This window comes from Eulemur rufifrons, chromosome 8 (assembly GCF_041146395.1).
Source record: "Eulemur rufifrons isolate Redbay chromosome 8, OSU_ERuf_1, whole genome shotgun sequence".
NCBI classification, from domain to species: domain Eukaryota; kingdom Metazoa; phylum Chordata; class Mammalia; order Primates; family Lemuridae; genus Eulemur; species Eulemur rufifrons.
In genome coordinates, this window is record NC_090990.1 from 94,423,412 (window position 1) to 94,437,558 (window position 14,147).

Sequence of the window (14,147 nt, forward strand, 5' to 3'; positions counted from 1 at the left end):
GAGCTCTGTGGAGGACAGGGTAGTCCTCCCTGACTGGAACTGTCCCAGTGGCATTCCCACAGTGCCACCAAGAGGCCCAGACACCAGATTCTGTGCTGTCTACTTTAAAGCCTCATTTGGTTTGACAAAATCAAATTCCAGTCACAAATATAGACAGTTCCTTCGGATGCATTATGATTCAGAAATTCAGTTTAACAAATATTAAGGAGCATCCATCCAGGGGAATCAAAGGTGGATAAGAGGTGGTTTCTACTCTTTCAGATTCTCACAGTCTACAGAGTTAACAACATCCTTAAATAATGCCTGTGGAAGGTGGGCAGGGAGAGGTGCTATAATAGAAGCATAACTTGTTTCCATTAGGAGTTGAGCTCAGCTTTGAGTAAGAGACTCGAATACAGTGTCATGGACCATAGGAAGGTTTATTGTCCTTTCACGTGGAGCAGCACTGGAGGCAGGTGGTCCAAGGCTAATATGATTAGCTCCAAGATGTAATTAGTGACTTACATCCTCAAAATCTCATGGTCACAAGATGGTAGCTTAGCTCCAGCCATCCTGTCCACATTTCAGGACAGAGAAATAAGGAAGAGAGCAAAAGATACTTCCCAGCTGAGTCAGGCCCCCTTTTAAGGAACTTTTCCAAATGTTTCTCCCACCAAGTTCTACCTATACCCCACTGGCCAGAATTCATTCCCACGGCCACTCCCATAAATCCAGGTCTCCATTAGTAGGGAGCAAGGGGGCAGGGGATTTGGGTAGTCAGTTAGAAGTCTCTGTCACAAAGCGCAAAGTGAGGATTGGGGAAGAAGGATGAATTCTGAATGCCAAGGTGTGGGAGTATTTCCTTGGGGATCTGAGATTTTGGTTGGGCCTTGAGAAATGGGCAGATTTCAATAAGTAGCTATGTGGGGGGAGGAGAGTCTGAACACAGACCCAGTGGCTCAGGGGACCCAGGAGGTTCGGCAGTGACGGGGTTCCCAGTGACGGGAATACTTAGGGTTTTTGTGGTTGGGGGGGTGTGGAACAAGAGGAGAATGCCAAGTTTGGTTCTGGGAGTGATGTGTGTTTCAGGAAGCCCATTCTGATAGCTGTAAACAGTTAGTCTTTGTCCTGAGGGGATGTGCATCTGGGTCCTCAGACTTCATGTCCCAGCCCAGACACTCTTCCCCTCACATGGATCTTGCTGGACACAACTTATACCAGATCTAAGTCCCCCTACCCCCTGCCCGGGCCAGAGCTGACAGAAGAACTGCATTCTCTGGCCGGTATAGCATCAAGGTTAGCCAGACTGCCAGGGTTCAAATTGTCCCTTCCCACTTACCTGTAGTGGGACCTTGGGAAATTGATATAACCTCTCTGTACCTCAGTTTCTTAGTCCATAAATGAGCATGATAAAAATAGGTCCTACCCCACAGGACTGCTGGAAAGGTTAGTCAACATACGTAGACATACGTAAAGCACTCAGAACAGTGCCTGGCTCTTCGGAAGGGCTGCTGTTGTTCGCATACCTGTTATTAGTATCCAGCACTGCTCCTAGCTGCCCACTGCCTCTGGTCAGTGACCTGACCTTCCCTTCTGTCCCCTCTGAGGAGCAGTATGAAGAGCGGTTTCTGCAGGAAGAAACCGTGTCCCAGCAGATCAACTCCATCGAGCTCCTGCAGACGCGACCCCTGGATCCACCTGAGGTGGTGAAGCCACCGCGGCCCCTGCAGAGGCAGGTGCACCTGAGGGGCCGGCCAGCCTCCCAGCCCACTGTCATCCGGGGCATCACCTACTATAAAGCCAAGGTCCCTGAAGAAGAGAATGACATCGAAGAGCAGCGTGAGTTGGGTCAGCCCAGCTACCCCAGAGGCAGGGCAGGGAGGAGGTATCCATTCGGGCCTTGGGGAGATGGACTTGTTGGGAACCATTCATCCCTTCTTCTGTCTGATTACTGCTGTGGCCCCGCCCTGCAGAGCTACCGTTATCCAGAGTTCTCACTGCATTTCCTCACAACTTGCTGAGTGGCTTTGGGCAAGTCACTTAACTTCTCTGAGCTCCCAGAAGACCACATGGCAGAGCATGGCTCAGCTGGAAGGGACCTGAGGGCCTTCCAGTCCAATCCTCCCCATTTGCAGATGAGGAAATCGAGGCTTGGAGGGAATGACTCGCTCAGGGCCACGCTCTGGGCTTCTCCCACTTGTTCCTCCCTCCGGCGGCCCTAAGCTTCCTGCCTGAGTCTCCTCCCTTTCACTCCATCCTCCTTACTCTTCACAGAAGATAGATTATCCCTTTCCCCATCATCATATCTGGTTTCCTTAATACTTCCTCTTCCGGCCTTCCTCCTTGTGGCCCGCCTCCTCCCCTTGTCTGCTTTCTTTTCCTTGCCCAGAACCCCCAGAGGGTCCCCGTTCCTCCCTCTCCCGCTGTGCCTGAGCTAGTCGCTTCTCCATCAGGTGCGACCAGCAGCCTCCTGAAGTTCTCTCTGCTTCTGCCTTCGCCTCCATCTAGTGTATCCTCAACCCACTAGCTAGAATCATCATTTTGCCCATTTTTAACTGTGTTTTGATCTTTTTGTTGTTGTTGTTATTGTTTTGTGGGAGTTTTTAAAAATATTCTGGATACAAGTCCTTTGTGATCAGATGCATGACACAGTTTCTCTGTGCTCGTAGCTGGCATCTTCAGTCCCTTAATGGTGCTTTCCATGAACACATGAAGTTCGCTTTACTAATCATTTCTTTTGTGGTTAGAGCTCTGTGTCCTCTCTACAAAATCTTTGCCTCCCCATGTTCCATCTCTGCTTAACACCCGCAGCCTCGCCTGTTTTATGCAGAATAAAACCAAAGTCCCTACACAGCCTCCAAGCCACACCTGGCAGCTCCTGTTCTCTCTCTGACCGCGCCTCCTGCTACTCTCCCCTCACACCCCCTGCTTCATCCACACCGGCCACCTCGTTGCTCTGCAGCCACAACGTGCATGTGTCCGCCTCGGGGCCTTTGCGCTGCTGGATTCCCCCCGAATCCTTTTCCCTGACAGCTGCTTGGCTAACTCCTTCACCTTCTCCAGGCCTCCGCTCGCCTCTCCATCTCAGTGAGTCCCTTCCCAACCACCATATCCATGACTGCAAGTTTCCCTTCCCTCCCAGCTTTCGTGACCCTCCTTATCCTACTCTACCTTTTTCCCCATAGCACGTTCAAACGTACAATCTCTCTCCCTATTACGTAGTGTCTCCACCACTTAGCAGACGCTCTGTAAGGTCAAGGATCTTTGTTCTGTTCACTGTTGTCGGTGCTCCATAGACACTTGTTCAAAGGGTGGCTTGGATGACTAACTTCCTCCCAGCCACCAGGGCTCACAGCCTGTGACTGTGCAGCCCCCCGTGCCCCGCGTCCTGGGTGGAGGACAGCCACAGTCCACTCAGAGGAAGCCTCCGGGAAATACAACATGCTTCTAGCTGTGCTCCTTTCTACCCAGCGGGCCCCATCCCTAAAGCAGGCTGTCATGTGGAGGAAAGGCCATTAACCTGCTGATTGCCATGTGCTTTTGGCCATCTGCACGTTGTTCCCCTCCTGTCCCACACACGAACCTTGTATTTGTTTCACAGAAGATGAGTTTTTCAGTGGTGACAACGGAGTGGATTTGCTGATTGAAGATCAGCTCCTGAGACACAACGACCTGCCCACCAGAGCCACCCGAAGGCCAGCAGCCACCCGTCCCAGACACAGCACTGCTGTGGCAAGTGACCTGAGCACTCAGACTGCACCCCTGTCCTCAGCACTGCCACAGGCCTCGACCCCAGCTCCCAGCGTTGCCGACCCTGCTCTCTCTGCCTCAGCTAGACCACACTCAGCAACACTCCCGACCACGTCAGCATTTCTGGATCCCACAGGGGAGGCAGTCCTTCAACCTTCTCCTCAGGTCCCAGCTACCACCGTGGCCCACACAGCCACCCAGCCACCTCCAGCCCCAGCGTCTCCAGCAATGGTGCCTGGGGATGCACACATGGCCCCAGTGCCTCCCACCACAGTCGGGACCAGCTTGCTGGGGAAAGATGCTACTGCTGGGCAGGGGACAACCCCTGCCAGCCCCACCCTGAGCCCCGAAGAAGAAGATGACATCCGGAATGTCATAGGTGAGTTCATTCTACCTGGCCTTGGCCTCCTGGTCAGCTCAGATAAAAAGCCTGGAAATAGGTTGCAAGGAGAGGGTGGGACCAGATGGTCAAGTTCTTCATAAAGAAAGGCAAGTGGAGTTATGCCTTTGACTAATGATTAGTGTTAGCATCTAGGGTTTATGTATTCAAATGTGCCATTAACTAGGTTTGGGACTCTTCTTTTAAAATATATATAAATTAATAGAGCCAAGATCTCACCTTTATTAGTCAGTTTTGTAAACATTTGTTGAGTGCTTTCTGCATACTAGGCTTTGTGATGGGAATTGGGGTATCTGGTGACGACTGGGGTATCTGGCGATGACTAAGTTCGGTTTTCTCCAGTAAGTTTGCCAGGCTGTAAAATGACAAAGGGTTCTTACTGGGGGAAAAGTCCCAGAGTCATAGCAGAGTGGGAGCAGGAAATAACCAGTGCAGTGGGCCCCAGTGCAAAATCTCAGAGCCCCAGCCCTGGAGAGCATGGAAACATCGTGGGGTCATGTGACAAATGCTATAACAGAGGAATAAGAAACAGAAAAAGAAAGAAGGTGCACTAGCTTAACCTGGCTGCCAGGAAGGCTTGGGAAGTTTTTCTAAGGAGGTATCCTTTGTGCTTGGTTTTGAAGGATGAATAGGGGTTTTCTAGACAGGTCTGAAAAAGCAAGATGTATTCCAGAAGCATGGAAAATGTAGTTCTATTCTGTGCCTGGGAGCTCCATGGCCACAAGATGACATGGCGTAGTGAAATAAGAGAGTACAGGGAAAGACAAAAGGAAAACAGAAGCTGGTTACAAATGTCTCTTCCAAAAAGAACTGAACCAAACGTTCATTAAGTCATCACTGATAGTGACTGAAAAATAAAACTATTGAATAATGATTTCATCAAAATGCTTGTTGAAACATACACTTAATTTGACAGAGGATATGGTTTGCCTTATATATCTCTTTCCCTTCTCCCCATCTCGCACTCCCTTGGCAGCCTCGTCCCCAATCCCTCCTCAGAATAAGGTGCCAGCTACTGCCAGAGACAAGGTGGTAGGAGGAGCACCTGCTGGGAGCCCAACACCCTGTTCTGTGCATTAACAGCTGGGTAGCTGTGCGACTTTGGCCAAACCCCTGCCTTTCTCTGGGGCTCAGTTGAAATTAGAAATTTGCTAAGGACCGTTTGCTCCATTATAGTCTATGGTTTTCTGCAGGAAGTTTACCAGGCCATGACTTAGCAAGAAATTCCTATTGAGTGAAAATTCCAGATAAGAGCAGAGTGGAAGCAGGGAAATATAGCCCAGTAAAAACAGACCCCCGAGCAAAAGCTCTGGCCTGGAGGAAGCTAAGCAAGAAGGCAGTTCTTGGGCCTCAGAGGTTGGGGTGGGAGCAGGACTGTTTCTTTTTCCTTGTCTTTTCCTTCCATGATGGGAGCAAACTAGCCATGGAGTAGAAGGCCAGTAGTTCCTCGTTGCATGAATAAGCAGGTTTCTGAAGCAGAGGGTCCTGCTGAATTTCTGCAGAATGCCCAGCGGTCTGGGCAGAGGCTATCCCTTGCATGCCAGCCCTGGGCAGCCTGGACTTCACAGTCTTGGGAGCACAGCCCCTGAGCCAGCGCTCCACCTCCCCCTCTGCCACGGGTGAGCTCTCTGGCCCCTGTGCTTCCACCCTTCAGCTTACTGTCACTATGGGGAGGGAGGGAATTTCCTTCCGATATTTAGTAATCTGCCCTGTGCCACTCCTCCTCATGTAGCTAGAACACTTACAGTGAAGATAGACTGCAGGCAGGACCCACACACCTTGCATGTCCTCAGGCGATGGCATTTGAGCCTGGGAGCCTCTTCCCTCAGGTGACGCAGCTGGCCAGGAATGAGTTTTCTGCTGTCTCCATACCCCTCCCCAGACTGGGTCCCAGCACCCAGCCTCTCCCAGTCTGCCTCCTCTGGGTTTAGCTACCAGCAGGGTGTCCTGGTGTAACTCCTGTAGGTGCCTTCCCTCCTCCACTGAGGGCCTACTGAGATGCCGATGCCCAAAGAAACCCTGTGTCCTGGCAGCCATTTACCTGGTAATGCGAGATAGGGGAGGGGGCACATTTTCTCTCATTGCTCAATATTCTGTTCAACTGGAGTGACATTGTCCTACTGAGGATGTTTTTTGGAAGAGCTGGGGTTCTTGCCTCTGTGTCATGGATGCAGATGTAGCGTGTTCTTCAAACAAGGGGTGGGAAGAGGGTGAGGCACAGAAAGGCCTGGCTGTTCAGGCAACGTGGAATTCTGACACGGTTGTGTTTGGGAACCATTTCTAATCGTTTGTGGCTGTCAAGTGCCTCCTCTGGCTGCGGTTGGTGTGGGTGGGATTTTCGTATTGTCACCTTCTCCGCAGACTCTGACTTGCCCGTGCCAGGCTGAGGAAGACCACGATGCCCCGACATTGCCCGGTTGTCAGTTAAATAAAAATCGCATGGCTGAAACAGACATTCATGGGCCGCTTGGGAAAGGTTGTGTGCTATTTGATGAGTCTGGCGATGTTGATTTTTGAGCTATTTAAGATGTGGTTGTAAAAGAGACTGCTTTTAAAAGGAACATCTTTTCCCAGGGTTTCCAAACCTGATTTTGTGATGTCCTTAAGTGTCTACCATTATCCTCAAGGGAGTTATAAAATTTTCAGAAAAAAAAACCCTCCAAAAACAAGTAAACTAGAATTTGTTTTGGGTTGTGCAATGAGCATCTGGCCGGACTGCAGCTCCGGGACAGCGAGAGGGAAGATGCTGTCAGTGACCAGAGCTGGGCTTGGGGAAGGGGCGATCGCATGCGAGACGCACTTCTGCTCCAGGCAGCCAGGGCTTGGGGAGTAGCTCGGGCTGCAGCAGAGAAATAAAACAATGTGCTGCGTGGCCAAGGCTCTGCAGATTCCCAGACTTTAATGACTGCAGTTCTGATGTGTCTTTTAGAAGGGGCTGACTGGGGGTGGGGGTGGGGAGGAGCAGACAAAGAGGACAGTCAGCTTATAATAATACCAGAGAGAGAGGCTGGCTCACATCTGAATCTAGGAAATATCATGAACTATGAAGAATGTCTCCCCCACAAAGCATACGGCTGTAACCACCCCCGAGGCTTGGCTGGCCACGCTGGCCGTGTGAGAAGGCCAGCCCTGCCTGCCTCGTGTCAGGGAGGCTGGTCTGTGGCAGCCCAGGGAAGGTGACGCTGACGTGGATTGGGGCGGTGCTTCCAGAGCCTCCACAGCACCCAGACTCTGCACCAAGAATCTTCCCTGGCAGCTGCCCTATCAGTAGACAGGCAGCTCCCCTAACCCCAACTCCACGGGCACGCTCCCGTCTCAGTGTCTTTGCTGATGTACCTAGCCCAGCCCCCTAAACCACGGGGAACTCTAGTCATTGTGCAACACAGGGGCCTCTGGTCCTAGAAATAAGAATATGAAGTGGATAAAGTATATGCTTGTAAACGGATGAAGGATGGCAGTCTCAGCCTCTCAACAAGGATAAAGAGTCCACTCATAATTCACTTAGCACCGTACTGTGCCAAGCTGTGAAGCTCCAAAATGAAGGAGCTGGAGTCACTTCCACAAAAGGGCTAACTGTGGGGAGGCAACAAGTGACTGAGGTAGCTGAGCACGTGAGAAGCGTGGCCAGCAGTGGGCACACGTGGTCCAGTGGTGCCATGTCTGTTCTGCCATGGGGCTCCAAATCCAAAGGAGGTCACGAGCTCACCAGGCCCAAAGGGTGGAGAGGAAACTTCCAGGCAGAGCCCAGGGCATGAGCCAGGGTGGGCAGAGGACAGAAGGCAACTCAGATGCACTGGCACACGTGGGGATTCCCAGGGAGAGTGAAGGAATTCCGGGGGGGGGGGGCAGGGGCCAATGGCGAGGGGACTTGATTCTAAAAGTGATAGAGAGGGTTCTAGCATAGAAACAATATTCAGAGTTAGCCAATTACGGTACTGAGCGCCGATGACAGGGGAGTGCCGTGGGTTCAGGGGTGCAAAGATGGACACGGCAGGGCCCTGCCCTGGAGTCGCACACAGCTCGTATATGAGACTCATGCAGAAACGTGCCCGCAACCCAGGGTGGCGAGCGCCGGGATGCACAGGGTGCAGTAGGTCACAGAGGGGGCTTGAGGCAGCCGGGACCCTCTTCTGGAAAGAGATGCTGACCTGGCTGTCTCCAAGGATGAGGGAAAATTAGCCAGGCAAAGAAGGAAGGTGGCATCACAGTGAGAAGGACCAGCGCCAACAAGAGCAGAAGTGAAACAGCGCAGTCAGGGCCGAGTGCAAACTGAAAATGTGGGGCCCTGTGTTCAGAAAGCAGGGCCAAAGTACCACTGAAAGTGGTAAATAGAAAGCTTTTCTTCTCTCCTCCATTGTGTGTGTCTCTCTCTTTTTATGGTGTTCTGTATTAGCTCTTCCAGGCACACCTATTTTATTGGGCTTTGCTGTATTGCACTTCACAGATACAGTGTTCTTTTACAAACTGAAGGTTTGTGATAACCCTGTGTCAAACAAGTCTGTCAGTGCCATTTTTCCAACAATGTGTGTTCACTTCATGTTAATGTGTCACATTTTGGTAATTCTTATAATATTTCAAATTTTTTCATTTTTATTCTGTCTGTTAGGGTGATCTCTGATCAGTGATCTTTGATGTTACTATTATAATAATTGTTTTGGGGAGCCATGAACCGTGCCCATATAAGACAGCAAATTTAATAAATGCTGTGTGTGTTCTGACTGCCCCACCTCTTGTCTGTTCCCCTGTCTCTCCTTCTCCTCGGGCTTCCCCATTCCCTGAGACTCAACAACATTGAAATTAGGCCAGCTAATAACCCCACGGTGACCTATAAGTGAAAGGAAGGGTCATATGTCTCTCCCTTTAAATCAAAAGCTAGAAATGATTAGGCTTAGTAAGGAAGGCATGTCTAAAGCCAAGATGGGCCAAAAGCTAGGCCTCTTGTACCAAGCAATTAGCCAAGTTGTGAATGCAAAGGAAAAGTTCTTGAAGAAAATTAGAAGTGCTATTCCAGTGCACACAAACAACAACAAAGTGAAACAGCCTTATTGCTGATATGGAGACAGTTTCAGAGGTCTGGATAGAAGATCAAACCAGCCACAACATTCCCTTAAGTCAAAACCTAATCCAGAGCAAGGCCCTAACTCTCTTCAATTCTGTGAAGACTGAGAGAGGTGAGGAACCTGCAGAAGAAAAGTTGGAAGGTAGCAGAGGTTGGTTCATGAGGTTTAAGGAAAGAAGCCATCTTCATAACATAAAAGTGCAAGGTGAAGCAGCAAGTTATGCAGAAGATCTAGCTAAGATCATTGATGAAGGTGGCAACACTAAACAACAGATTTTCAATGTAGACAAAACAGCCTTCTATTAGAAAAAGATGCCATCTAGTACTTTCATAGGTAGAGAGGAGAAGTCAATGTCTGGCTTCAACGGATGGGCTGACTCTCTTGTTAGGGACTAATGCAGCCAGTGACTTTAAGTTGAAGCCACTGCTCATTTACCATTCCAAAAGTCCTAGGGCCCTTAAGAATTATGCTAAATCTACTCTGCCTGTCCTCTATAAATGGCACAACAAAGCCTGGATGACAGCACATCTCTTTACAGCATGGTTTACTGAATATTTTAAGTCCTCCGTTGAGACCTACAGCTCAGAAAAAAAGATTCCTTTTGAACTGTTACTGCTCACTAACAATGCACTTGGTTAGCCAAGAGCTCTGACGGTGATATCCAAGGAGATTAATGTTGTTTTCATGCCTGCTAACACAACATTTATTCTGCAGCCCATGAATTAAGGAGTAATTTCAACTTTCAAGCCTTATTACTTAAGAAATATATTTTATAAGGCTGTAGCTGCCATAGATAGTGATTCCTCTGATGGATCTGGCCAAAGTAAACTGAAAAGCTTCTGGAAAGGATTCACCATTCTAGATGCCATTCCAGATGGCCTCTGTGGGGAGACCAAAATATCAGCATTAGCAGGAGTTTGGAAGAATCTGATTCTAGCTCTCTGGGATGACTTTGAGGGGTTCAAGACTTCAGAGGAGGAAGTAACTTGCAGATGTGATAGAAATAGCAAGGGAACTAGAATTAGAAGTGGAGCCTGAAGATGTCACTCACATTGCTGCAATATCATGATCAAACTTCAACAAATGAGGAGTTGTTACTTCTTCTACAAAGTTGCAAGAAAGTAGTTTTTTGGTATGGAATCTCCTCCTGGTGAAGATACTCTGAACATTGTTGAATCGACAACAAAAAATTTAGAATATCACATAAACTTAGTTAATAAAGCCACAGCCACCCCAACCTTCAGCAACGACCACCCTGATTAGTTAGCAGCCATCAACATCGAGGCAAGACAGACCCTCCACCAGCAACTATGACTCACTGAAGGCTCAAGTGATTGTTAGCATTTTTTAACAATAATTTTTGAATTAAGGTATGCACATTGTTTTTTAGATACAATGCCATTGCACATTTAATAGACTGCAGTATAGTGTAAACATAACTTATATGCAAGGGAAAACAAAAAATCTGCATGACTCACTTTATCGTGATATTTGCTTTATTGAGATATTCACTTTATTGCAGTGGTCTGGAACCAAACTGACAATATATCTGAGGTATGTCGGTATTAAAAATTTGAATTGCTAGCACGAATTATACCATTATCTTGATATTGTGCAATGTCAGTTTTAAGTGTCGATATAAGATCTTTCAACTCATATGCAGAATCCACCAAAATGATATAATTTGCATTTAGTAGCTCCTGCATACATATGTATTTTGTTCTAACCAGAATAGTGGAAACCGCACAGAACTAACTCATCTGTTTTTGTTTCACTTGATACACAAACATTTTACCAACACTCCCTACCTGCAGCTTCCGGGGCGAGGAAGCACTAAAAAGAAAAGGGTCTGTGAGTTGCCCTGTCTTTCCCTCTTCTTCCATATCATTTCTAACATAAGCTGTTTTCTAATACAGAGAAGTAACACAAGTAAGAAAGAAGAGGGCTTCTTGGCCATTCATGTTTCTTCGAACACCATTGCTTCTTTCTACTTTTGAAGCATGTTCTGGGTCAAATGCAAAATGTCACCTCTAGAACAACACGCTTACCTTGCACTCACTTTGAGTCTCGCTGAACTCCCACGCACCAGTGAGTCCACCTGGAATCCTGTGTTTACTGGACATAGCAAACGCTACATACAAGTGAGGAACAAGGAAGACGACCACGCATATCACACATTCTTCTCTGCTCACACACATGCTCCATTGTCCTTTTAGACTTCACTTATAAAACACAAGTTCAAATGTAAAATTATAAAGAAGTTCAAGATGGCGACAGCAGTGCATCAAACCAAGGGTGGGCCCTTCTGAGCAAGGACCTTGTGTGATTGCGCAGGTCATACGCCCATAAAGCCAGCCCTGGCTGGGCATGTGTGGGCAATGCAAGCAGCTAGGTATAGACAAGACATCTCAAGCTGGCAACTTGAGGGCCAAATTCATCCCAAAATGAGCCATGACACTCTTGAATTTGAATGCATTCTTGAATTTGAGTGCTGCTCCTCCAGTTCACCACAATCTCTGTGGCTGCATATTGTCTCACACTCAGCCTGATGCACTTATTTCAGTTCCTGCCTGGCCCCTGCTAGATTTGAGATTGAGATCTCTGAATGAAAGCAGCCAGCAAGAAGTAAGAGTGGTGTTGCAGGAGTGCTGATGTGCTAGGATGGGGACTCCGGGCTGCGCGTGAGGCTGGATATGGTGGGTTATTAAGGGTTTAAGCAGATGTGTTTCTCAGAAAAGCAGAACAGGGATAACTGGGAAGAATAGGTTACAAGTGGGCAGAGATGAACCAGAGAGACCAACTGGTACAATTGGAGCGATCCAGGCAAGAGGCAGTGAGGTCTGAACTAAGCCGCAGAAGTAGAGACAGAATAAATGCAACTCAGTGCCTGGCTGGAGAGTGGGTCAGGGAGGGGACATGAGGGATGAGCCAGGTTCCTGGCTTGGTGAATGGGTGGTGTGCTGTGGCTTTCTCTAGGACAGGAAATGCAGGAGGAGCAGACTGTGAACTGAAGCAAAGGAATTCCATTTTTAGTCCATTAAGTTGGAGGCAGCAGGAGGACACCAGGAGAAAAGCATCTAGTAGGCAGCTGGAAGTGTGATGCTCAGAAACGAGACTGGGGCTGGGGCTGGGGCTGTCAGTAAGAGCCCAGTCTGCCCAGTGAACACAGGATGATGAGAAGGGAGGAGGCCAGAAGTGGAGCCCTAAAGGATGACATGTGAAAGTGGGCTGAGAAGGAGACACTAGCCAAAGAGCTGGAGAAGGCACGACCGAGGAGGAGGCGTGCGGGGACCAGGAGAGAGCAGTGTGTGGACGCTGAGTGACAGGGAGACGCGTCCTGCAACTGGGGGCAGGCACCGGGGCTGGTCCACGGGTTCTGACCAAAAGAGAGGCTTGCCCAGAATAAGAGGACTGGGGAGCGCCCTGATGGGCAGCGCACGAGCATGTGAGGCAGCGAGCAGGTCGAGGGGCTGAGGAGTGTGCGAGATGATGTGCCGAGGGGAGCAGATGCTCCCAGGGGCCCTGCGGGAGGCTCGTTGAGTGAGCACCAGAACTGAGGGATGAGAGGATGGAGGAGCCTCTTGATTGCAGATTTATTTTTTTAGGATGCTGAGATTCGAGCAAGTTTATATGCTGAGGGGAAGGGCCCCTTCTTCTCAGACCCTGGTAATCTTTGAAACAGGGCCAGCTGCCTCCCAGCACCATTGATGATTAAGTGGGTGAACACTTAGAAAGCCCTTGGTGAATGTTAGCCGTCACCGGCATCGTTGGCAGCCCTGCTCTGGGGAAACCTAAGATGAGTTGCAGATTGCACTTTCTTCCCTGTACTTCCTTTGAACTGTCGCCCGTCTTTCTGTCATTACCCTTGAAGAGGAGTCAACATGCAGTGTCTTCTCTCCAAGGCTGACAGTTTGCTGCCAAGAGTGGGAGCATCCGCACCGCCCCAGATTCTCAGAGCGTGGTTATGTGTCTGGGCCTCATGGCTTACCGACTCCTTCCCTTGATCCTGTCTTTGAATGCTCTGAAACCACTCGGTCTGTGCTGCCGTGTCTGCCTGGGCTCGTGCACCCTGCATGCTGGCCAGTGTTTGCTCTGTGTGAGGGCGTGTGGAAATATGTCTGGAGGTCCCGGATATTAGGACTATGGGGCTGCAAGCTGGGATTCCCTTCTTCCTACAGAAATAAAGATGCCCGCCCTAACCCGAGAAGCCGACTCTGTGTTAGTTTCCTATGCCTCTAAATTGCCACAAGCTGAGTGGTTAAAAACAACAGAAATTTACTCTCTAACAGTTCTGGAGGCCAGAAATCCAAAATGAATCTTACAGGGCTAAAATCAAGGTGTCAGAAGGGCTGGTTCCTTCCAGAGGCTTGAGGGGAAAATCCATTCCTTGCCTTTTCCAGCTTCTGGTGGCTGCCAGCATTCCTTGGCTTGTGGCCACATCGCTCCAATCTTCACTTCTGTCACCACATTGCTTCCTCTTCTTCTATGGTCAGATCTCCCTTTGCCTCACTATAAATAGGATACTTGTGACTGCATTTAGGACCCACCCAGATAGTCCAGGATAATCTCCTCATTTCAAGATTCTTGATTTAATCACATCTGCAAAGTCCCTTTTGTTTCCCTTTGTCACATTCACAGCTTCCAGAAATTAGGACCTGGATATCTTTAGGGGCCATTACTCAGCCGACCACACTGTTGTCAGAGTGGATCCCCCAAGCTCTCTTGTGAAGTAGGCAGGGCATGTATTGTACTTGTTTTACTGCTAAAGAAATTAAAGCTTTGTGACATTATAGTGGTAACACAGACTTTGGAGTCAGTGACAGGGCCAAGACCAAAGCCAGCCCGGGGCACATATATAGCCCCACATTAGGGCCCTGTCATTGCAGAGCCTCTGTGCTGAGTCAGGACCCTGCAGGGATTTCTGGGACTGCCTGGGACAGCTGAGTCCTGGCTTTCAG

General features: G+C 49.1%; 1 protein-coding gene across 4 annotated transcripts in view; it reads left to right on the forward strand.

Moving 5' to 3' along the window:
• OLFML2B (olfactomedin like 2B) overlaps positions 1-14,147 on the forward strand; it is a 38,224-nt gene that overhangs the window by 20,306 nt on the left and 3,771 nt on the right. For 2 of the 4 annotated variants that reach the window (XM_069478426.1, XM_069478427.1), the window contains exons 5-6: positions 1,593-1,818; positions 3,581-4,108. In XM_069478426.1, coding sequence (XP_069334527.1) covers positions 1,593-1,818; positions 3,581-4,108 — 754 coding nt within the window. Of the gene's footprint in view, positions 1-1,586; positions 1,819-3,580; positions 4,109-14,147 lie in introns of all 4 variants that reach the window. The other 2 variants (XM_069478423.1, XM_069478424.1) reach the window with 2 other exon arrangements.